This window comes from Theobroma cacao, chromosome 1 (assembly GCF_053813885.1).
Source record: "Theobroma cacao isolate CCN51 chromosome 1, ASM5381388v1, whole genome shotgun sequence".
NCBI classification, from domain to species: domain Eukaryota; kingdom Viridiplantae; phylum Streptophyta; class Magnoliopsida; order Malvales; family Malvaceae; genus Theobroma; species Theobroma cacao.
Window position 1 is genome coordinate 10,864,774 of NC_142639.1, and position 24,783 is coordinate 10,889,556.

Here is a 24,783-nt window from a genome sequence, read left to right on the forward strand (position 1 = left end):
GAAGTTTCATGGAGACCAAATATTTGGGTCCATAAACTCACCGAGTAAAGTCACTTATTATGTATTTTGTATGTTCCTAAGTTGTATACTACAATTTAAATTTATAACTCTTAAATAGATTATCACTTAAATAATTATGTAACTTTTGACCAAGTACACATTGTAATTGACTTTTTCTATACACATTGTAATTGACAAATAGCTTTATGAATATTTATGTAAAGTGAGTACTATATATTATTAAAATGTAGATATATTTTAACAATTATTGTTTTACCTATACCACACAAGTGTATCGCACAGGCATACTCTAATAAGATTAATAGTTTGCATTTGAGAATAAAGATTTTATATATTATTTAAAAAAATTAAATTTATGTAAGTTCATATCTACCAATGAGAAATTTTAAATTGTAATTACATTTAATATAAAATTTTATAAGCATAAAAACCTTTTTATATTTAGTATGGTATTATACATAAAGAGACATTTTTTAATTAGATCTTTAAATTTGAAGGGCCAACAAAAAAATAACTATTAACCATGTAAAATATCTTACACTTTTAAGAGGTGTAAGACATTTTTCAAAAAACTGGAAAAACACTCTTATACTAAACCTACTAGCATAAGTTTGATAAATATTAATATTTAAATTAAAATATTAAAAAAATTAATATTTAACTTAAAATATTAAAAATTTAAAAATATTAATATTTAATTAAAAAATTTTAACTTAAAATATTAATATTTAAATTATTCAATACTATCAAAATATTAAAAAAATTTAATGAAATCATTCAATTTAATTAAAATTTTTATTTAAAAATTGAATAAATCTTATTAATAATTATAATAAAAAATATTTCAATCATGGTCACTTAATGAATATACATTTATAATTATAAATTTTGAATATTTTACATAATTGATAAATATCGATATTTTTATTATATTATTGTAAAAAAAATACAAGATGGAAATTTATTTAAAAATTAGAGTTTACTTTCATTATAAATATGTAGTAAAATGTTTTAAAAAATATTATTATTTATTTTTATTTTCATTCTTAATTGTTTTGTAATGCTCTTATTTATCACTTTGACACCCAACTAACTCTATCAGTGATGATGTAAAATCCAAATAATAAAAAATATTTTTAATAATTATAAAATAATAAAAAATATTAAACTTTTTAAAAAACATTTTACATGAAATTCTATTTTTTTAATTGTAAAACGGAACCTTATTTCAAGTTAAAAATTCTATTTAAGGAGTTAAAAAGAAATTGAGCCAATTTCCTACTAGGTCTAAAAATGACATTACACAGTAGCAGTACTTAGTTACCGGGGCAAACCGCACGTTTACATGTAAACAATTTTGGCCTCTGCTCTAAAAGGAAGGATTTTTAGCGATCAGTAAGAAAAAGAAAGAGAGAAAAGGAAAAAAATGTCTGGGGAGGTTGAAGAAGACGAAGAACGACGTCGTCAAAGAAAGCTTGAAGAAGTTCTTGAAGTCAAATCCCTTCGCCGTATCATTAGTGCCTACCTCAAGTACGTTTTCCAATCCTTTCTTTTCTATTTTTTTGTGTGTTTTGTCTCTCGGAAGTCCTCGATCAAATTTTGAGTAAGTTCGTTTTCTTTTAAAATTAAATAATAAAAAAAATTTACTGTAGATTTTTTTTTCGAATTTCGTTTAAAGCTCCCTTGCTCTGAAAGTGAAATGTAGTCGAGTGAAATCTGTAAAATAAAAATTAAATTTTAAATTTGAAGGGTAAACTGAATAATACAAGCATGCATGAATTTAGTGGTGTAAATTAAGCTTAAAATGAAGGTGAGATATAGTTGACTAATGTGATTTGAAGCGCTTTTTAGTTATTTGATGACAAATTTTGTTGTTGTTGTTCTGTATTTCGATTCTCGGTTTATAATCTGCAGTAGGTTATTATACATGCATTTCGGTGCGATGCTGGTTGTTTTTCTAGCCTCCATTTGGTTGTTACTTTTGCAGTTTTTCTACTTGCTTTTTGTTATTTGCTTTTTACTTCTTAGAGAAAGTTGTAAATGGAAAATTTGATATATTTGATTAAAATGAGAAAATGACTAAAGTGTTGGACACATTCATTCATAATTGCTTCATATAAAAGTAAAATCATAAAATTTGATTTTTCAACTATATTATCTACTTCTATATTTCAAATGCCCCTTTTGCCTTTTGTTTCCTGAGGCTAAAGCAAGTATTAAAAGGAATGACCAAACAGAGCCTTGAAAGGTTTCAATCTCTTGTATTCATTTTTTCCACTAGTGAGGTCACAGGTAACATGCCATATCTGCTGTGTTTAATTCATTGGTGCCTGCTGCTTCACAGAATCTGAAGTTCTTTGGCTTTTCTCTTTTCCAATGATCCTTTTCCTGTTTTATTTTGGACATTTTTTTGACAGTTTCTATGCCAACCCTCTTTCTCTCTATTCATGGTATTTTTCCCCTTTTTTTTGCATGGACAATTTATGCAGTTATCCTGAGGCTGCAGAAGAGGATGTCAGAAGATTTGAAAGATCTTTTAAGAAGCTTTCACCTGCTCACAAGGTGCTCTTTCGCGCTTGACTAATGGTTAAATTTATTTTTCGCTGCAAGGTATCTCTAGAAATTTGTGTACTGTTAACTATCATCTTTTAGCACAATTACATGCTCTAGGCCAAGTTCATCATGGTGATTAGCCATTATATTATGAGAAAAGGAGGAGTCTGAAACAATAGTACCTTTCTTCTTTCAATATTGCCATTAGATCTTTATAGTTGTTAATGAGGAGTAACCCTCACCTTTGAATCTAAAGCAAACCAAAGATGAATTTTTATTGAAATTGCTATTAATAAATCCTTCTGAGATGGGAGATGGTGTGCTTCACATTTGTGAAACTGTAGTAATGGACACGAGAATTTTCCATTAGGAAACATTTTATAAATGCGGTGCCATGGCTCAGAAACTGATAAAAGTGCTTGTAACAGCTTGGTATAATGTTCTATCTAGCCATAACTGACACTTGTGCCATCATGCGAGGAAAAGCAAAGGGAACTTGGCTGTTGTCATAGTCGTTGCTGTTGTCAAGGGTGAAAGCAAGGGGTATTTTTTAATCCAAGAAGCGAAAGCTGAAAATTTTTGGATACTTCTCCTGAATGATGTCATGGTTTAAGGGAAAGATTCTTGCTACTATGCTAATTGTCAAAAAAGAAGGGGCGAAAAGGAAGAAAGAGAAAGAGGAAATGTTTGACTAATCTCCTCATTTGGAGTAAAAATATAACCAGGCACACCTATGGAGAATAAATGTCTATTTTTCTGTCTCAGTATGCCAATTGGGTTTTTTGCTAATGACTTCATCAAACTGTACCTTTAATATTGCTTAGAAATGTACTGGCCTCCTCTAAAGATGACATTGTCAGTAAATGTTCTTATATGCTGCAAAATCTTCAGTAGAACAGCAACTTTTTGCACAAACTGTTCCTCTCTTAAGTGGTTACCTTTCTTATCCTGCCTTTTTTGATGTACTCAAGTTGTTTTTGTACTTTTTCAGGCTTTATTGTCTCACTATCCTTTAAAGTTCCAAAGGCTGAGAAGGTGATTTTGTATTTACTTTCTTCGTTTTGGTTTAGGAGTCATGGTTTCAGTTTATGATGCCTTAATTGAGAACTGTCTTCTGCTAAATCTTAACTTGAAACTTATTTTCAATTGATTGGTCCAAATTATACCTTACTGAAACCTTGGGAAAGTACAAGGTCTAGAGTTGCTTCTTCTAAACAATTTGTATAAGTGCCAGGACTATATTCATACTTAAAACCTTTACTGTAAAACTAAACTGTTGTACTGTATCCAAATTAAAATTTGTTCTGACATCTTGACAAAATATAATTTCTCACATTTAATGCTGCAGGTGTATTTCAGTGAATTCATATTTCATATTTAACATGCTTCAGGTGCGTCATAGTACATTTCTGTTACTCCACTAGTTCACTCTCTCATGAGGTTAGATAATTTGAAATGTCACATTTGTAATCTTTTTGGCAGTCATTTGAACCTCCTTTAGATATGAGCCAGGATGTGGATATTTGTGAGGATCCACACCTAGAAAACTTTCAACATGAGCATTGCCACTCTGAGGAGAGAAATGCTTGCTTTTGTCAGTCTGCATCAACCAGTGGAAGGATGTGTTGTTCCAACCTTGCTCAAGCTTGTTCTCAGGAAAGGAGCAACATAATAAGTAATCCAACAGCAGAGACTACTCATGAGGTCTTTGCAACTTATAGTTAATCATATTTGCTTGTTGAACGGATAAAAAGTTTTTAAACTCCAATGTTTCGTTGGTTTTTGATTTATTTCTTTTTCATTTAGAAATTTGACTTTTGTAGATAGCTGCAGGAGGTGCAAAGTGGACATCAACATGAAACCATTTCTGGAAGCTGTGCTGGAGAAGTGGGCAATGACAAAGAGATAGCTGAATGTTGTGGAAATGATGTCACTGATTCTAATGGGAATGTAATACTGTTTGATTCTTTTCATACCCTTTATCTTTCACCGAGAAAAATCAGATGTTGGATGTTGACTAGATGAAAATTCAGTTTTGTATTTGTAAACAAGTGCTTAGAGATGCAACAAGCCCTTGGTTAATAAGGTGTGGTTTTTGTACCAAAAAAAAAAAAAAGAAAGGGGGTGGGGTGGGGATGGTGTCTTCTGATACATCCTGATTTCCAAAATTCCAGGGTTCTATATTTCGATGATATTTACAGTCAGAGAACTTTATGTTGCTTTACTATCTTGGGCCATCCCCAACTGTCCCCTTTTTTTTCTTCCTATGTTAGAAGACATGCAATCCATTTTTTTGTGTATAAACTTCACAAACTAGTTCTTGTCTGGAATAGTTGACTGTTTATTTAAATAAAATGCATTTGTTCCATGCGTACAAATGTTTATACAGACACAACTTTGAGATCATTGATAGGATGTTTCCCTTTCTAAAGGGAAGTAATGTTAGAAATAAATTTATAATTTCTTAACTACCATCAGGGGACGAGTTGAGGCTGGATATATGAGATATGACTGGGGCTGCATGGTGCCCCTTGTTAAAGAGTCTTATGAAAAAATGTTTTTATGTGTTTTGCCCTTTCCCTCATGTTTTTGCCAACTGTGGTTAGTAGTTTCTCACATACAGAATGCTGTAATGTTGCTGTATTTGAAGGAGAGAAAGAAAGAAAACACAATGATATTTTTAATTTCCTTTAAGTTCTTGTTTTTTGCTAGATCCAAAACAAGCATTCCCTTCACTTTCTTTGTCACAGACACCTCTAATTTGTTCAAGTATGGTATACCGACTTTTTTATTTTTTACTATTTTATGCTAACTCTTTCTGTGTCTCTGGTTTAAATTCAGGTTTTTTCATCTCCACATGACTGGTTGGATCCATCATTGCAGTTGAATGTTCCATTGGTTGATGTTGATAAGGTATGTAGGTGCTCTGGCTGTTGAGTATTGAATTGAATTGTTAGTCTTCAGAATTTTTGCGCAGCCTCAAGTAAAATCTACTGTTTTTTTCTCTTAAAAGATTGTGAAAAGGTTTCATAATTGGTCTTATTCTAACTTGCACTATGCTGCCATAATTAGAAATTTGGATTTGAAATTTCTTAGCATTAAATAGGTTAAGTTGTCTGGAGGAAGAGAATAATATGAGAACTTGCTGTCTCTAATTTACTTCTTTTTCTTGCTCTTTACTCTCCTACCTCTTTTTCTCTTTTCTTCCTTTAACCCTCCTCCACTCCCCTACCCAAATAGCATTTGATTGCTATTAGAGCAAACACACTTCATTTCCCGTTACAAATCCTTTTCTGAGCATTGTCCGAACACTTGCCAGCTTCCTTTTCTCTCACCACGCTACTAGTTCGCAAATCAGGTGCAAAATTGTGATCCGCCGAACAAGATGTCAGAAAAACCTTGCATGTGTCCCAACATAACTACAAAAGCTTTTGCACTGCAGATCCATGCACCGTGTGCAGCCAAAGAACTCAGCCAGACCACATTTTGTGTTAATTTAGATTATGGGAAACCAATTTATTTTCCAGTGACCAATCTTTGTTCCAAGCATTGTCCAACCACTTGCTAGCATCCTGTTTTGCCGCCGTCCATACTAACAGATGTCAAACACCCTACATATCTACAACCTTCTGCACCACAGATCCACGCACCATGTGAGCAAAAGACCCAGCCAGTTGTGTGCATCTTATGTGCTCATTCACATCTATTCATGCACACGCTTTTCATATGGCCCTACTTGTGTGGTCCAGGCTCCACCGGATTTTGATAGTTATCTGCTGTTGTCTGTTTTGCAGCAGCTCTTTTTTCACCTTAACCTTGCATTACTTGTTGCATCAGCGTATTGCTCAACTACCATGTTAGCATTTTAGCAGTGATCCTTTTGCTCTGTATGCATTGTGTTGGTCAGTTTTTGAGGTACATTTCACAAAATTCAATTTCCATAGTGGGAATTTTGCTAGCACTAGCTAGTAAGTGCTTACTGGGTGATATCCTCCTATTGCTAGTTGCCTAATGTTTTTTTGGCAGGGTAATGAGTAGACCTAGTCAACCATTGACATAACTTTTTAGCTCACGTTACTAAACGAGATAAATAATATAGATATTTTCAAAAGTTTTGTAGTCAATAACTAAATGTGATATGTTTTTCGGGGGTATTACTGGATCTGTAATGTCTTTACTCTTGTTTTTGCTTTTCTAATATTTCAGAAACTCACTGTATTGATACAAAATAAAAGTCGTAATTCTTGTCTCTGTTATTTTTCAGGTCCGTTGTATAATAAGGAATATAGTTAGAGACTGGGCAGCAGAGGTATTGCTTTTATCTGTTTTAATTGATTTTCAGTTTTGGAGTCATTATGTATGGTTTCAGGGCAAACTTGTATGAGTTCTCTATTCTAATGGTTTTAGGACAAGCTTGTATGTGTTCCTTAGTCTATGGTTATTTTGATATCCGTGGAATTATTACTTTATTACAGGGAGAGAAAGAACGTGATCAGTGTTACAAGCCCATTCTTGAAGAACTTGATGCCCTGTTTCCAAATCGCTCCAAGGAGAGGTACAATTTATCTTCTAATTTGTTATTTTGGACATAGTCCTATGATACACTGCAAAAACTTCGTGCTTTTTTCTTATCTATTGATTGTGAAGATAACATTATTTTTCAATGTGGTATGGAAATGCATTTTGTTTTGCTAGTGTAGTAAACAATTAATATTGTGGTTATTTGGAAGTAGTATCGTTTTAGACAGCAAAACTTGCTGCTTGTTTAAGAATCTAATGACTGTGATAAAATTATTTTGTTATGTGATATGTGTCTATGTTTTCCTAGTGTAATAAAACCATATATTTTGTTGTAACAGCCCTCCTGCATGTTTAGTTCCTGGTGCTGGACTTGGGCGGCTAGCCCTAGAGATTTCATGCCTAGGTATGTATGTTATGTCAACCTGTTATTACTATAACTTGACAGAGACTAGTATATGGTGTTTAACATTTCTCATTTCATAAAACAGGTTTCATAAGTCAGGGAAACGAATTTTCATACTACATGATGATATGTTCTAGTTTTATTCTTAATCAGTAAGAACTTTACCTCACTTGTGCAGTTATACAAAGTAGAATTTCTAGGTACAGATGGAGTTTCTGGTACATCTATCCTTTTCATGCTCCCAAGAGGCATAAACCACCCTGCATTATTTATTTGTTCTATTTTTTTCCAGTACTCAAACAACTGGAGAATGGACAATATATCCTTGGATCCACAGCAATTGCAATTCGCTTTCAGATAATGATCAACTTCGTCCAGTTTCAATACCTGATATTCATCCGGCAAGGTATTAAGCTGCCGCTTGCTTCTGTTTTTTGCCCTGAAAAAGCTTTACGTGTTTATGTCGTTTTCTTGTATTGAACCTATTCTGCACAATATGACTTTCCTAGGCTTTTTTTTCAACTCCAGTGCTTAGGAGATGTTTTGTGCCATGATGGTCAATTGTTTTTTTTCTTTCTTTTTTTTTTTTTTATAATTTTTATTCTTTATGATATTTCTAGTGGCGAAAATGATCTATATAGTCGAGCCTATGAGTAACAAAGGCTTAGACTATTGTTTATAAACCTATCGGCCTACAAAATCTTTAATGGACAAATCTTTTTGCGACCTTCCAAAGCTTTTTTTTTCAACTCCAGTGCTTAGGAGATGTTTTGTGCCTTGATGGTCAATTTTTTTTTATTTGAATTTTTATTCTTTATGATATTTCTAGTGGCAAAAATGATCTATATAGTCGAGCCTACAAGTAGCGAAGGCTTAGTGTATTGTTTATAAACCTATCAGCCTACTAAATCTTTAATGGACAAATCTTTTTATTGCTGCTTATAAAGCTTATTTTGATTCAATTGTTTTTTTTTTTTTTTCAACAATGTTTATTTGACTTTAATTTCTCAGTTGTCATTGGCTTTTATGGTTCTTAGCAGTGCAGGGATTACTGAAGGTTTTTCTATGTGTGGTGGGGATTTTGTTGAAGTCTATAATGATTCCAGCCAGATTGGTAAAACTACTGTCACTTAATTATATCTTACTCATTTTCCCTACAATTTTTTGTTCCCTACATATTGTGGTTGTTGCTGTATTGAATAATTAAAGTAGATAAACACAGAAAAACTTAGATCATATATAGTCAGTTTGCCCTATCTGCATTTCATTTTTTTTTATTTATCATTATGGCCATCTTGAGATGCTTAATTTTTTTACTTCTTAACTGCTATTAATGGGAGATTTTTATAAATTATGCACATCCAACATCAAACTGTACATGATGGTCTGGTGTACCTTATTGACAACACTTAGCTAGCTCTTTAGTGGATAATTTGTATGTCACATATGGTACCATAACTTAGGCCATTTTCTGGCTAATCTCAAGCCAGTGGTGAGGTTTGGGGACTAACGATGACCCTATGGTTGGATTTGCAATCTGTCTTTTTATTGATACCCATCTGATGATGGCACTAGTCCTTAAATGGAGGAGATTGTCATGAGTTGGCTACATTCCACGCCGGGGCTGCAGTATGGAAATTTTTTGGTATATATATTGATTCAGTGAACCTAATTTCCTACATATTTGTGGAAAAGTCCATGGTGTTAGTTTTTTTCCACCCTGATGTTGATAGACGAATATTGCACATTTTGAGAGTCCTCTTGGATATCCTGTAAAACATATTCATAGCATAGATCTCAATATTTGAGTAGGTTCACATCCTTTGCTTCACTGTGAGCTGATGTCAAAGCCAATATAAACATTGGCTTTGCACCTAATTTTGGAGTAGAACCTACTAAAGTTGGACAAGCTAAGGTGTGCAGTAAACTTACCACCTAAGAATTGACTCCATATGTAAATTTATAGAATTGCATATAAATATGCAAGGCTAATGCACGTATAATTTAGCATTTGTGTGTAGAGTTAGTGAAATCTCTATTTTACTTAACTATAAGAGCCCTCTGGGAGCAAACGTTTAAATGCCTCTGGAAGCCCTCTGTTCAATTGTTCTTATGTTTTCTTGAAATTTCGTTTAAATGTTGGACATGGTTATGTGTTTGGGACATGTGCATTCAGTTGTTCCTAAGTTTTCCCTTGTACTTAGAGGGTCATATTCTCTTTTCCGTACATACTTTGAGGTGATGATATGAGTCTGACATGGGTACTTAAAGAAAAGTGAGTGGGAGCAACATAGGAAAGAAGTTGACCAAAACCAAACCGATTACGACTGCTGTGCTATATATATATATAGTGCGGATGCAACTTGTATGAAGTTTTTGAAGCTAGGAAGTTCACGAACCAGATTTAAGTTTTTATTTTAGGCAAAGAACATTGCTTGGTAAGTTAGCCTGAGTTTGCTGGCTTGTGATGCATGCTTAATTGGATAAAATGTTTTGTTATTTTTTTGCACTGATATCAGTGAGTTCGGTTTGAAAATACAATTCTGACTTGCAATACTCATCCTCTTGTAGAGATGCTGATCTAGATGTATATTAGCTAGACCATATGTATTCTGGATTAAAACCTTATGGAGTGTATTTATGCTGTCTGCAGGAGTCTGGGATGCTGTTGTGACTTGTTTCTTTATTGACACAGCACACAACATCATTGAGTACATTGAAATTATATCAAAAATTTTGAAAGAAGGGGGAGTGAGTTCCTTAGTTGCACATTGTTTTATTAGGTTCATTTCATTCTTTCACATTGTTTCTGGATTGGCTTAAACAGTTGGTTGGATAACAGGTTTGGATAAACTTGGGACCTCTACTGTATCACTTTGCAGATGTGTATGGGCAGGAAGATGTAAGTTCTATTGCAATCACTTTTATGCCCTAGCGCACTTCTTGTCTGATATTATTGTTGCTCCACTCACCTCCCTTGTCTTCCACCCTTGCCCCTTTTCCTTCTCTTTTCTCTTCCTTTCAGGAGATGTCAATAGAGTTAAGTTTGGAAGATGTAAAGAAGGTTGCTTTACGATATGGATTTCAGTTTGAGGTAACATTTGCCTGCACCTTTTAGTTTTTCTTCGTACTTTACAATTTTTGTCCACTTATATATGGCCAAGTATGTCTTGGAACAGCTATGATTGATAGTGTAAAATATTCATGGACTGCAGAAAGAACAGACCATTGAAACAACCTATACTACAAATCCTCGATCCATGATGCAAGTAAGTTTAAATCCTGTTCTCTGGTAAATTTTCATTTTCGTGTTCAACCTTATTAGATCTAAATGGAAACGGTGCTATACTTTCTTCGGTAATGCCATGTCAATATCAATGCATATTGCGATTTATAGATCTCCATCAAAATGGGGTATAATTCCAAAATTGTTCTCCTAATGAAACATCAAGCTCTCATGTTCTTAATCAAACAGTTCATCAGTGTCTGTTTTCCTATGCTTACATGTGCTGAGCTGGTTGATGATGTGTCAGTCAAGGGCACAAGGGAAACATTTATTCCTGAGTGTTGAGCTTAGGTGTTGGTTGTACCAGCTGTCTAATGCTATTCATATAGTTGTATTTTGAAGTTTGAGGGAGCTAATATGGTGTCTGCTAAAATGTTACTTTCTGATTATGTTCTTTGCAGAATCATTACTTTGCTGTGTTTTGGACATTGCGAAAGAAAAGAACTTCTACAACATAGTATGCGGGAGATGATATGTATCCCCGTATTAATATACCCTCAGGTGTTTTTTCTCATTTGGATTCTTCCCCTGCCCCCACACTTTTTCTTTCTCTATTTTTGCAATGCTTCTGGCCAAATCGGGGAGTAGCACCTCAAAAGATTTCTTGTAATTTTGCAGTATTACAAAGCATAAAACTGTCAAATTTTCCGTGATGAGTTATTTGATCAAATTATAGTTTTAAGCGACTGGCGAATTCTGTTTAGAACTAAAATGTTGTGTCCAGGGGGTTACAACTTAGAACAGATTGGTTTATGCTGAGTCAAAATATTCAGTCTCCTTTGTTTGTTATTTTGGCTTTTGGATTTGGTCTAAAAGAAAGGAAAAGTGAACGAGAGGGCAGGTGGGAAATCTCGTCAGCTGGAAAGGAGGTTAAAGTGTAATGTTTCACCAAATATGGTAAGAAAAAGAAACAAAGGAAACAAACATGAAAGCTGATGTCTAAATTGATTAATTTGTTGTGTTCAACTTTGCTGCAAAGCCTCTACTCTGTGTATTATTTGGGAAACTTAGTACTATAAACTATATAATTAGTTGGATATATTGTCATGTGTTATATAATGTTGGTAAGTGAGACTTGTTCTATTATTTGTGTGAGGAAATAACAAATTTAACATTATGATTTTGTTAGGGTAAGTTTAATTATATAAAGAATAACTTTATGTAAATTTTGTTTAGTTAGTAGTAAATAAATTAGTGATATAAAATATCTTATGAAAACTATTTTTCTTTTTATAAAAACATTTTTGTAGTTGTGTAAAATCTTGGAAGTTAATAACATTATTGTACTAAGCATCAAAGAAACTCATTTCACCTTTTTCTGTTTTGAACAAAAGCCTTGTACACTAAAACAAATTATATGAAATTTTATATATATATATATATATAATTTTATTAATAGATAAATTACATGATTTTATTTTTACATAAATTAATTATGTTATAGTTAGTATTACATTTTAATTATTTGTCTATTGATAATTGATTATGACTTTTTTTTATTTTGTATTTTTGCCTTATAGCAACTTTTCCTAAAGTAAAAAAAAAAAAATACAAAAATAGAGCCTTATTACTGTTTATTGGATAGAGAAACATACTTATTATAAAGGCTAAATTAAATTACTTGTTGATCACTTAAATTTTCAGAGTTTTGATTTTAGTCACTTAATTTTGAAAAATAACATTTTAATTATTAACATGTGGTACATTTTTTGTCACTCTGTCATCATACACTGAACAGATTTTAATGTTATCATTTTAGGTCATCATTTTGTATCAGGTGTCCAAGTGACATTAAAATAAATAAAATAAAGAAAATTCAATGACATGGCAAATAAAGGGAAAAATGGTTTCTACGAAGGGTTTTGATTTTTTAATATTTGACCAATCAGTTTCAAAGAAAATTGTTTTTATTTCAGACTCCTTATTCAATTCGAACTAAGAAAAATCTTTTTAGATTACGTTGAACAAAAAAAATTATAATTAAAAATAAATAATCACCAATATATATATATATATATAGATACACCGAAATTGGTGAATCAATTAAAGAAATAATTGGCCAACTAGAATATAGTTAGATAAAAAGTAATTAAGATTTGACCCTAAATCCATAAAATAATGATGAGGTTTGAATTTAAAATCTTTTCACCGTAGTGATAAAAAACCTGTGAAAGGGAAGCAAAAGAATATAACTTTGGGGGAGGAATCTTTACTTTAGAAATATGCTTTGGTTTCTTTTCTTTATTTGTTTAAAATTATACCGGTGGGGAAGGGGAAGGGGAGGGGGGGCCCTATTTAATGGTTTCGCTATCTCATCACCGTCATTTTCTCAGCGTGCACATGTGTCTCTCTTCAATCTCGGCGTGCACTCAAAAACACACAATTTTAATCAATTTTTACCTTTTTTTTATTTCTTTTTAAAAAAAATCCCCAATACCAATACGAAAACCAAAACCCCCCTTTGATTCTTCTTGCTCCAATCTCTCCCCCCCTCCCCCCTCTCTCTCTATCTCTCTCTCTCTGAGAGAGATTTCTTCCTTCCTTCTACCTCCCCCGTCCAAAATAAAAACCCTCTCAATCCCTTTATTTACACAACCTGCCACTCTCCCTCATCATGCCTACCTCTTAATTATAGCAATAAACAAACCCTAAGCGTTTTTTTTTTTCTTTTGTTTGGCTATCTTCTTCCTCTGTATCTAGGGTTTTCTTTTTTAGGTTGGTTTTGTAAATATGGATAGATCCGATGGCAAACTTCCCAACAACTTCTCTCAAACTTCCTCAGGTTTCTTTCGTTTCAATATTTCTTTTTCGATCTTTTCCCCTCAGTTAATAGCTTGTTTTTATGATGCAAGAGAAAAAAATGGTTCTCGAAAGTTTGGATCTTTACTTTATTTTCGCAGCTACCAAACGAGGTCTTAACTGTTAACCCACTAGCTTCATTTTCTTTGGTTGATCACTCGTTTACCTTCAAAAAGAAAGATTTTATTTTTCCCTAAGTTTTAATTCTAGGGTTTGCTTTTAGTGCTTCTTTATTTTTTTGTTTTTTGGTTTGGGTTAGTTGGGAGTTGATGGATTGTTTAGCTATATGTCAATTGATTGGCTTTCGTGGTATTGCTTAATTGCTAATTCGTTAATGATTTCGCAGGTAATGAGCTTTTTGATGCATCCCAATACGAATTTTTTGGTCAAAATGCTATGGAAGAGGTGGAGTTGGGGGGTCTAGATGATGGTGAACAGGATGCTCCTGTGTTTGCATCCGCTGAAGATGATGAGTACCATTTGTTTGATAGAGGAGAGGTGAGATTTTGTTTCGCTGATTCTGCAGCTTGCCTGGAATCCAAGTTGCTTTGCAGTGATCCTTCTGCATTTGTTTGTATCCATGGTTCCCTTTTCATTCCATGATATGATAATGCTGTTTTATGACCCTAAAATGGTAAAATTCAATGGAGTTTGTTTGCATAGAGTCTAATATTTTGCCACTGCAGCTGTGGTCTAAGTTGTTCCTTAACTTAAGATGTGTCAAATTAAGACTTGGTGATAGGAACTTGCCTTAGTATGCTTTATGGCTTTTAGAGGATGGTGCATATAATTCAAATTATGCATGTCATTGAAGGATTAAAAGATTTATTCCTTGATCATTTTTAAAATAAAATTTTTAAAGGGCCTGACAGGAAGATTATACCTGTCAGTCTGGAAATTTCAAAATTGCTAATTGTTTAAGGTAGTAGACAATGATTACATTTCGAAGTTTCCGCACTTGGCATGTGTTACCAAAGCTTTGTTGGCCAAGTGAAAGGAACTGTGGATTTGAAAATCATTTACTTTCTCAATCCATTTGATGTCTCCCATTTGTAAATGTGTGATTGATTTGAGGCCATTAAGATGCATGAAAGCATCTTACGATAGATATGTATTCTGCAAATGTGTCCTTTTAAAAGCATTATGATTTTATGTTGAATTTTGAAACTAAGGGTAGAGATAAAAGATATAATTGCTTTAATTGTTGATAAAAGATTTCCAGAAGCAGAAAGATGCGCTCATATTTATATTGTTTCACGTCTCAAGTGAGGCAGTTATTTGATTAACTTTCTGTTGCATTTTGTTCATGTTGTAAAGGAATTTATGCAATTGTTTTCTGCACTCATTCATGTTGATTTTAGTTTTTGTCTTAATTCTAATTTTTAGTTAGTGGTTTTGCTGCCCATCCCTTCACCTATATGCATTAATCAATCATGTGCTAAACTCAAATCTTGGTTTCAACTTCCTTATATCTGGGATTTGATATATGACTATTTCAGCTCTAATTTTCCTGTTATTTAATTTGCAGGTTGTAGGTTTAGGTTCTTTATCTGACATGGATGATCTGGCTAGTACTTTTGCAAAGGTCAGTTTTCTGATTGTAAATGTTGCAGTGTTAGCGTTTCTCAATATCTGTTCCTTGTAAGGCATTATATACTTGTTTCATGAGTGCTGGTGGCTATTATAAGTAATTGAACTTTTAGCTAATATAGTAGGATTTTTGTTTTTCTTTAAATGTTTAATTGATGTTTAATATATTTGAATATAGTTAGTTATGTAATGTTGACTTTGTTGTGTATCGCGTAGAGGAGTTTGTGTTAAAAGTTACTGCTTAACTTGGGGTCAAGAATGTTAATTGTGGGTAGTTTGTGATCTGTGCCTAATTTTCTTGCATAACCTATTATGATGCGGACACTAAATAATTAGAAACTTATCAGTTGTGATTTGTGATCTTAGATTCTTGGATATGGTTTCCTTCCATTGATCAATTATTATGATGTGAACACCTATCATGATTTCTGAAGTCTTAGACATTAGAAAAAAACTGAAAGAAGATTGTTGGATGTAGTTTCCTTCCATTGATCAATTATTTGATGTATTTTCCTTCAGATGATGTTTCTGATATTTTAGTTGTGAGTAGAATTAAATTAATAAACGATCTTATTTTCTGTGTATCTTTGGGATAGGTCTGTTTGATATCCAGAAAATTGCTTAGTAATGGTCAGACAAGTGGGAATGCTGGGTGAATCAGACAAGGTTGGGTATAGCTGGGATCATCTTTGGTCTTTGAGTAGTACTACAATACATTAAGCTTATGACCAACTCAAACTGGTCTAAGGGGTAATTGACTTGAGACTAGTGCAAGTTGCATGTGTTCTTGTTAAGTCTTATTAAGGTCTTGCCCCGAGGTTAATAGGGTTTATAGCTGTTTCTAATCCTTAGACTGGTCTTTATATTTTTTGTTGTTGATCACCATTTTGACTTGTTGGAGACTTTGCTTTTGGGTTTTACTTGTAACTATAGTTGAAAGCTTAAAAGCTGCTAAAAACGTTAGACCTATTGCATTTTAAGGATTTTCAACTTGTTATCTTGTTTTATGAGCAAAAAATGCTTGATAAATACACTCAATATTTTGTCCTTATCTGTCCCATTATAAGAGTAGCTCTTTTAATATGTCTAAAATTTCAAATTAGAATGATAAAAATTTTATTTTTAAAATAAGAATGATGGGGATGATTGGATAGGATTAAAACTCATGGTTTATAGCCAGGTGATTTGATCCTTTTGAGCCCTAGGTCCCACTTTGTCTCTGCTGGATCTGTTTGTAGGACTACCTTAGAAAAAAGGAATTTTTCCTCTACCCAATATTTATGGGTTGAGATGTGAAAGCTCTTTTCTCCTTGTATGTACAAGTGTTAAATGGGAGAGTGGGGAGTTCATATTTGGTGGTTTGAATAAGATGATGTTTCATTGTTTATTGATTTATTTATTTATTTTTTTGTTTTATAAAGACTGCCTCAAAGGCCATTGTTTTTCCCTGATGTTGGAAGATTGAATATCTTAGCATGCATGTAATTATTAATCTCCAAATGCACATATTTGTTTGTTTTCTGTTGTTCTCTTGCTACCATTGCTGTTTTGTTTTCATTGTCTTTTCATGTTGGTTGGATTTTAATACAGTTCTCTTTTTTCCACAGTTGAATAGGGTTGTTACAGGACCAAGAAATCCAGGAGTTATTGGTGATAGATCTGGATCTTTTTCAAGGGAAAGTAAGTAGAATTATGCCATTATGTTGCAGTTATAATCTTTATTAATGAATGAACAAGGTAATATTGATTGATATTTGAAAAACAATAGAATTTTTATTACACTTTTTTGCTTGAAATTTTCCAACCCAAGCACCCCTCACCCCCTCTCCCTGGAACGGCAGTGCCACCCTTTATAATAGTTTTTTTATTTCTTTTGTTCTTTTGACCCTCAAAATTTTTTATTCACTGAGTAGGACTTGAAACGGGGCTTTTCTGCTGAAGACTTGATTGTTGGTCTGGAATTCTTACATATTGCCAATCTATGAGGCATTTCTTTTTTGGAACAAATTTTGAGACATTCTTTATTTGTTTTATTTGGATGTAATAATCTTTTACATAGAAATGTATCTGTACTAATACCAAATGACAATTGGATAAAGCTGCAACTAGTTTTAACGTAATCCATGTGAAATAACACCACGTAACACCCTCCCTTGTTTGTAGGCTTAATAATAATAACTCAAACAAATGTGCCTACTATGGAGGCAATAAATATGGGTAGTAAACAATGAATAACAAACAACTTGGAGGTTGATACCATGTAAAGAAACAAAAACAGTAATGGAGGGGTCCCTTATACTTAAGAATTGAAGATACCATAATAATTAATGTGAGATTTATTTCAGTACCACTTAACAGAATGGACTTGTTGATGGTAATTATTTCTATGTTGGTGATGCTTTTGATGGAAACAGGTTTGGTATTTCTCTTACAGTGCATTTGCATCATTACAAAGTTTTGTTAATCTGGTTTGTTATATTAGAAATTTTCAATTTAATTTATGTTACTAAATTTTGGTAACTAAAGGATAAAAATTTTGATGTAGATAGCATCTATTTTAAAGGAATTCTCCTCTTTTGTAGGCTATCCATGGCTAAAGATTTTCCTAGATGCTACTTTGTAAAGAAGGCAACTTTAGCCTTAACTCCTGTCATCCTTGCTGCTTTCCTGGAAAATGCCCTTAACCACCCCAGTAGTTCATTATATTAAGTAGTGCAACTTTTTTTGTTGCTATTTGTCTTTAAATGTTTCTTGGTAGTGTTTTTTTATATTTTCTTTTACTTTTTCCTGTTTTTCTTTCTATCAGTTTCTTATTGTATCTTGGTACAGAGTTTACATTTGGTTAAATTGTTCGTCTTGTTTTGTTTTTCTGAAGTACTGCAATTAGCCTTGCCTTTTGGTGTTGCTACTTTTGAAGCACATGCTTTATTCATTGGTGCCTCTCTTCCAGATGACTTTGGTTTCTTTTTTTTCTCCCTTAAGTTGCGTGCACATGCCCAACATGGTTTAATGGTGAATTATGTTAATGTTGGAAGTTTTTGTTTTTTTTTCCTATTTCTTTAGTATTTCTATGTGGAAGGCTGTGAACTAAAAGATTTGACTTAAGTATGATATTGCAGTTACTCTTTCTCAACTTCCTTTCTTTAATTTAAACCTCCTCATCCTTTAAGATAACAGCAAAGAGTTTGTAATTTGTCTAAAATGTATAAATTGTAAACTAGAAATTCCTCGTTACTGAGCTGTGCCAATTTGTTGAGTAATGGATTAGTATGATTTTATTCTTTTCAACAGTGGTTGATATCTTTTATATATTTAATTGCTTATGTTTCATGATGTGAACAATTTTTTTCAGGTTCATCTACTGCTGACTGGGCTCAAGATGGAGAGTATGTAAACTGGTTGGATCAGCATATGTTTGATGCAGAAGATGCTCAAGAAGGCAAGAGATGGTCCTCACAGCCACAACCTTCTTCTGCTCGTGTTGCAGAATCAAAGCCTTTATATAGAACTTCTTCATATCCCCAGCAGCAACCACAGCCACATCACTTCTCAAGTGAACCAATTGTTGGACCCAAATCAACCTTCACATCTTTCCCTCCTCCTGGTAGCAGAGGCCAGCAGTCTTCACCTGCCCACCTAAAAATTCCTGCTCTTACCAGTGGATCTCAGTCACCCTTCTCTGCAGCCAGCCTCTCTCCTTTGTCCAACTCCAGTCTTCATCTGGCTGGTCTATCTCATGGATTGCATTACAGTGGTAATATGTCCCAGTTAACCTCTCCTGGCCTATCTTTTAGTAGCAGGTCCCAAAATCACTGGGTTAACCACTCTGGGCTATTACATGGAGATCATGCTGGCCTTTTACAGAGTATGTTGCAACATCAAATGCCTCATCAAAATGGCCTAATCTCCCCACAGTTAATTTCACCACAACAGCAGAGACTGCACCATTCAGTTCAACCATCTTTGGCACATTTTGCAGCATTGCAGTCTCAGCTGTATAATGCCCATCCTCCATCTCATAAAATGATGCTTGGACTGGGCGATCATAGGGATCAACGAACAAAATCATCACAAAGAAATAGGCAGAGCATGCGTTTTTCTCAGCAAAGCTCTGATAATGGTAGCCAGAAAAGTGAGAGTGGGTTGGTGCAATTCAGATCCAAGTATATGACTGCTGAAGAGATAGAGAGTATTCTTAAGATGCAGCATGCTGCCACGCATAGCAATGATCCCTATGTAGATGATTATTACCACCAAGCTTGTCTTGCCAAAAGATCTTCTGGATCCAGGGCTAAACATCATTTTTGCCCATCTCACCTGAAGGAATTACATTCTCGATCTCGTAACAGTGGAGAGCAGCATTTGCATCTCCATGTTGATGCACTTGGGAAGGTACCCCTCTCTTCCATTCGTAGGCCTCGCCCGCTGCTTGAAGTTGATCCTCCCTTAGGTTCAGGTGATGGAGGTTCTGAACAGAAAACTGAGAAGCCCCTGGAGCAGGAACCAATGCTTGCTGCTAGAATAACCATTGAAGATGGTCTTTGTCTTCTTCTTGATGTAGATGATATTGATCGGCTCATACAATTTAGTCAACCCCAAGATGGTGGGGCTCAGCTCAGACGGAGGCGGCAGATCCTGCTTGAAGGTATGGCAGCATCACTTCAGCTTGTTGATCCACTTAGCAAAGGTGGGCATGCAGTTAACTGTGCTCCCAAGGATGACATCGTGTTCCTAAGATTAGTCTCTCTTCCGAAGGGCCGTAAGCTCCTCACCAGGTTCCTTCAGCTTCTCATCCCTGGAAGTGAGCTTATTCGAATAGTGTGCATGGCTATTTTCCGTCACTTGAGAATCTTGTTTGGTGGTCTTTCTGCTGATACGGGAGCAGCCGAGACAACTACCAATCTTGCAAAGACAGTTTCTATGTGTGTTAATGGCATGGATCTTCGTGCACTTAGTGCTTGCCTTGTTGCAGTTGTTTGTTCTTCTGAGCAGCCACCACTTCGGCCCCTTGGAAGCCCTGCTGGGGATGGTGCTTCTGTTATTTTAAAATCAGTCCTTGAAAGGGCCACACAACTATTAAGTCATCCTTCTGGAAATTGCAGTATGCCTAATTATGCTTTCTGGAGGGCTTCGTTTGATGAATTCTTCGCACTTCTTACCAAGTATTGTGTGAGTAAATATGAGACTATAATGCAGTCAATGCATACCCAGACTCAGCCAACCACGGAAGTAATTGGTTCAGAGGCTATAAGGCGTGAAATGCCTTGTGAGCTTCTACGTGCTAGTCTTCCTCACACAAATGAAGCCCAGAGGAAGCTTTTAATGGACTTTTCTCAGCGTTCTGTGCCCATGAATGGATCCAATTCGCATGCTGGGAATACTAGCCAAATAAACTCTGAATCAGTGAGGGGTTAATAAAGGACAAGGGTAGTGTGAAAATGTCCTGAAAACTGCACCTAGGTGGAATGTAGATCGGGAGAGCAGAAGCAAGGGGTGTGTATTTGCTTTAGGAGTCTGGTTTAGAGGGGCAAGCATCATCTGCCTTACACTTTGGTTTTGGTCTATGTCCCCCCTCCCCTCTCTTAAACGCCTCCAGCCATCTCCCCTTCCCAATCTCCTCCTCTTTTTATTTTCTTTTTATTGAAAAAATATCCTTCCTGAGAAGGAATCCGAGATTGGCAACTTGATGAACTTTGTAGTAACGCATGAATGTGTATTATGATGGATGTTATGATGGGAGTTGGTGACTGGAAGTTTAACCTTCTGGGGAGCTTTATTTTGGTGCTCTGCTTTGAGACTCCAATACAAGTGGAAGCGTAGTGGGTTAGAATGTACAGGTGGTCTTTACAGAACCTTGGAAACTCCTTTTTATACTGTTTCATTACGTTAGTTCTGGGGGAATCTGATGATATGTCCAAGTTGGTGTAGTGCTTTTTTTTTTTTTTTTTTTCGTTTTTTTTAATCTATTTGTTGGAAAACTGACAAGTTATTCAAGGGGCTTCTCTGAGCAATCAGAATCCTGTAATAATTGAAAAGTCCTTTTTAAGATGTTTATGTAATCAGGCGCTGCTAGTATCATTCTATCAGTTCTTTTGCATTATTGTTTAAATGTGTGATTATTTTCAGGTACCGATCAGCATTCAATGGAAAAGGTACTTGTCTTCCCCGAGACAAACAAGGCATGGCCTCAACTGTTCTTGATCAAGAAAGCAACGGTGGGTATGATATTTCAAAATAGTAATCTGCCCTAATTCACAAATTGAAATGGGCAACAACTCAAATATAAGATGCTCACGTAAAGTGCTACTTCCGATCAAGGCATTGTTTTATGTTGTATGCTCCTGCTTACAAGATAAATATCACCTTATTTAGAACAACTCAAAACAATATGCTTTCGTTTTTTAAAAAAATGTATGGTCATGGTCGAGATTGAATAAGATATTTATTAAAAAAAGTTTTTGATAAATAACACTTTATTTTTATATAAATAAATGATAAGCACCCGTAATATTCTTCTATTAAAAATGTTAGCTTATGAATAAAGGAACAAGAACATCCAATAGGGAGAATTGGATGTTAAAATTTTTAGGGTTCTTAAAATAAACAATTATACTTGATTATGGAGAAGTTCTAGTCAACTATGGGTGCATTTCTCTTCAGTAAAACTTTTTCAAAAACTCTTTAAACAAATGTGTAGTCGACTATGAAAGCTTGATAATCTATCTCAGATCAAAAACTTGTTTTGGAATCTCATAAGAAGAATTTCAAAAAAGATTGATGAATATATAAATTTTAGTCAAATCCACTGAATCAAACATAAGCAAATGATTACTTTTGAATAGCTTAAAAATATTTTCAAGTGAAACAAGAATAATTTTAAGAAATATGTTTCAAGTAATCTTTTCAACAAGAAGTGAATAAGTAATGATAGCAAAATGGTTTTTAACAAAGAAGAGAAGCAAAATATGAAGAGTATAAATCAGGGCATAAGTAATTTATGAGATGGGTTTTCTTGAAATCAAGTGTAGCAATTTGAGGCAAAAATAAAAATAAATACACAAGAAATTTGTAAAGATTCAACTTTCTTACATGTCTACGTCCTCTCCCTTAACAAGTTAAGAAGTTTCAAATCTACTTAAAGAAACATGCTTTTTAATGGAATCAATCACAACCCTTACAAATGCCTTTTAACTGGAGCAAATATAACCCATGGTTTTTAACGGGTTCAACCACAAACCTTACAAATGCTTTTTACCAAGAGCAAGCACAATCCATAGTTTTTAATGGGCTCAACCAAAACAGCACACGAACTTTTCAAAGATGAGTTAGAACCTTTACAAGGAATAACAATTCTGTCTATAAAAGGTGGATTTTGCTAGTTTGATACAATGGAGGAAGAATGCTTAACAATGGATAAAAAGATTAGAGTGTAAGCACAAAGAATTTTAGCTCAAGTAGACTTAGTTGTGCTTGGTTTTCTCTCTTTTCTTTTCAAGGTCATGATCTTCAAGAGTTTGGTACTTTTTCTTTCTTCTTTCTCACTTGGAAATGCTTCCAAATAATCTTTTTTATAGTTGAAGGAATCTTGGAGCCGTTGAAGGTGATTAAGTCGAGAAACTAGTTGTTTTCTTTTTGAATTTTATGTTTAACAGTCATTTATAGTTGAGTATAGAAGTTCTCTAGTCGATTAACTTTCAAAAAACTTGTATTTTTGACATCATAGCTTAGAAGGTTAACTATAGCTTTGTCAAGGTTGACTATGGCTTTGAAAAGTTTCATTTTCACGCAATTAGCTCATCAGGGTCGATACACATGTGCCAAGGTCGACTATGATTTTGAAGAACTTCATTTCCACAAACTCTCTAACTTAGGGTCGACTATAGGTGTGCCAAGGTTGACTATGGCTTTGTGTTCTTCAAGTTTTCTTGTCCATTCTTGTCCGTCTTGCCATAAGATTGACTTGGCTTGCTCTAAGATCAATTGGAGCTTTATTTCTTCAAGATTCCTTGACATTTTAACATGTTTCTTTGGTCATATCTTCTTTGTGATCAAATGTTGAGTAATGATTGAGTTTCTTGATTTAAAGCAAGCTTGGTGTAGTGTAGATTGATGATCTTTGAATACGCTGAGATAAATTCCACCATTTGTGAACCTAACTTGCAATTTTAACATCTCAAGAATAAATGTTAGAGGGATTATAAACTCATACAAGCTTATCGATATAGTTTAATAACTTCAAGAATCAAACTTGTAATTATGTAAGAATAAATGTATAAGAGTTGAATTATTTAAAAAACTTGTAAAGAATCATTCAGATAATGTTCAAGCAAATTTGATCATTTTATCATAATCAAAACTATAATCATTTTCAAATTAACATCTTCAAATAAAACCGTCGAAATGTATTTGTCATGTCAATGCTTCAATAAAAGATAGACAAGATATTTTAATCTCACATTAGATAAATAAGAAGATTTTGAAAAGTTTATAAACATGAAGCTACAAATAAGGGACAGAGGAGGGCAAATGGAAAGAGTGAAAGGGAAAACAATTTTTCAAACTCAAATGAAATACCTTTTTAGCTTCCTGAGGAAGCTTTCTTCTTATTTTCTATTTATTACTTCAATTGCTAATTAGCAATATTGGGTTATTGGGCTGGACAGCTGAGATATAACATGTTATATTCAATTGCTAATTAGCAATATTGGGTTATTGGGTTGATCTACTAAGATATAACATGTTATGATAGGCTTAAATTTATTTTAAAATTTAGTGGGTTAAGGTCAAGATATCTATGTTGAACAACCAGAGGATATGTGCAGGTAAGGTTTGAAAACAAAGTATGCAAGTTAACTTAAGCGTTGTATGGCTTAAAATAGGCTTCGAGAGCCTAGTACACCAGAATTGATGAGTATTTTAGGGACCAAGGATTCAAAAGAAGTATGAATGAGTCCACTTTCTATGTGAAACAAGTGAAGGGTCTAGTAGCTATTATTGTTGCTTTATATGTGGATGATTTTTTAATGATTGGTCTAGAAGAAAAATCAGTAATGGAGTTCAAGTCTCAGATAATGAGAGTATTTTAAATGATTGATTTGGGCCTAATGACTTGTTTTTTGGGTATGGAAGTTGTTCAAAGTACTAATACTATGAAGAAGTTTTGAAAGAAACTTTTCTAGAAAAATTGGTGAAGCTGAAGAACACATTTTGACTATCTAGAATGGGTAATTGTCACCTGAAAAATAAGAAAAGTAGTTACACTAAAACCACATGTAGCCATGACATGAATCAAGAAAACCAAATCGATAAATTTAAGATTTAATGGGTTCGGGTTAGTAGACTCGATTAAAATTTATATACTATGTGTCACGGTTCACATCAACTGGTCCGTTGGCCTCACGATTTTGTTTTACAAAAGGCGCTTCACAGGTTGAAAGTGATGTGAACTTTTATATGCACAATATCATTCTAGTATATAGTTGATGTAGGATTTATGACTCCCCTCCTTAAGAATATGACATCCTCCCTTACTCCTCGTTGGGAGTTTTTTTTTTTTTTTTTATGTGGAACTTTGTGTGAGACAGGGTCTTCCCCTAAAGACTTAACAAGT

General features: G+C 33.9%; 2 protein-coding genes across 5 annotated transcripts; both read left to right on the top strand.

The window, feature by feature from the left end:
- Nucleotides 1-1,323: 1,323 nt before the first annotated feature.
- Nucleotides 1,324-11,867, top strand: LOC18612248 (uncharacterized). Of its 4 annotated transcripts, none has more exons than XM_018114189.2 (18): nucleotides 1,327-1,551; nucleotides 2,511-2,583; nucleotides 3,566-3,609; nucleotides 3,923-3,965; nucleotides 4,057-4,278; nucleotides 4,402-4,524; nucleotides 5,416-5,487; nucleotides 6,839-6,883; nucleotides 7,050-7,129; nucleotides 7,434-7,498; nucleotides 7,584-7,650; nucleotides 7,791-7,904; nucleotides 8,539-8,612; nucleotides 10,152-10,249; nucleotides 10,341-10,400; nucleotides 10,524-10,592; nucleotides 10,714-10,767; nucleotides 11,186-11,867. In XM_018114189.2, the coding sequence occupies exons 1-18, from the start codon at nucleotides 1,448-1,450 to the stop codon at nucleotides 11,240-11,242; spliced, it is 1,464 nt and encodes a 487-aa protein (XP_017969678.1). In that variant the 5' UTR covers nucleotides 1,327-1,447; the 3' UTR covers nucleotides 11,243-11,867. The 4 variants fall into 4 exon arrangements, 3 of the variants coding, with proteins under 3 accessions (XP_017969679.1, XP_017969678.1, XP_007049004.2); XM_007048942.3 differs by having other exon boundaries at nucleotides 4,408-4,524; XR_001926240.2 differs by lacking the exon at nucleotides 10,152-10,249 and having other exon boundaries at nucleotides 1,324-1,551; nucleotides 11,186-11,228.
- A 1,369-nt stretch (nucleotides 11,868-13,236) lies between these two features.
- Nucleotides 13,237-21,259, top strand: LOC18612249 (Topoisomerase II-associated protein PAT1). The gene is made up of 5 exons (XM_018129496.2): nucleotides 13,237-13,566; nucleotides 13,930-14,081; nucleotides 15,112-15,168; nucleotides 16,781-16,853; nucleotides 18,526-21,259. Exons 1-5 carry the CDS (start codon nucleotides 13,515-13,517, stop codon nucleotides 20,586-20,588), a joined length of 2,397 nt encoding a protein of 798 aa, XP_017984985.2. The 5' UTR covers nucleotides 13,237-13,514; the 3' UTR covers nucleotides 20,589-21,259.
- The last annotated feature ends 3,524 nt before the right edge of the window (nucleotides 21,260-24,783 follow it).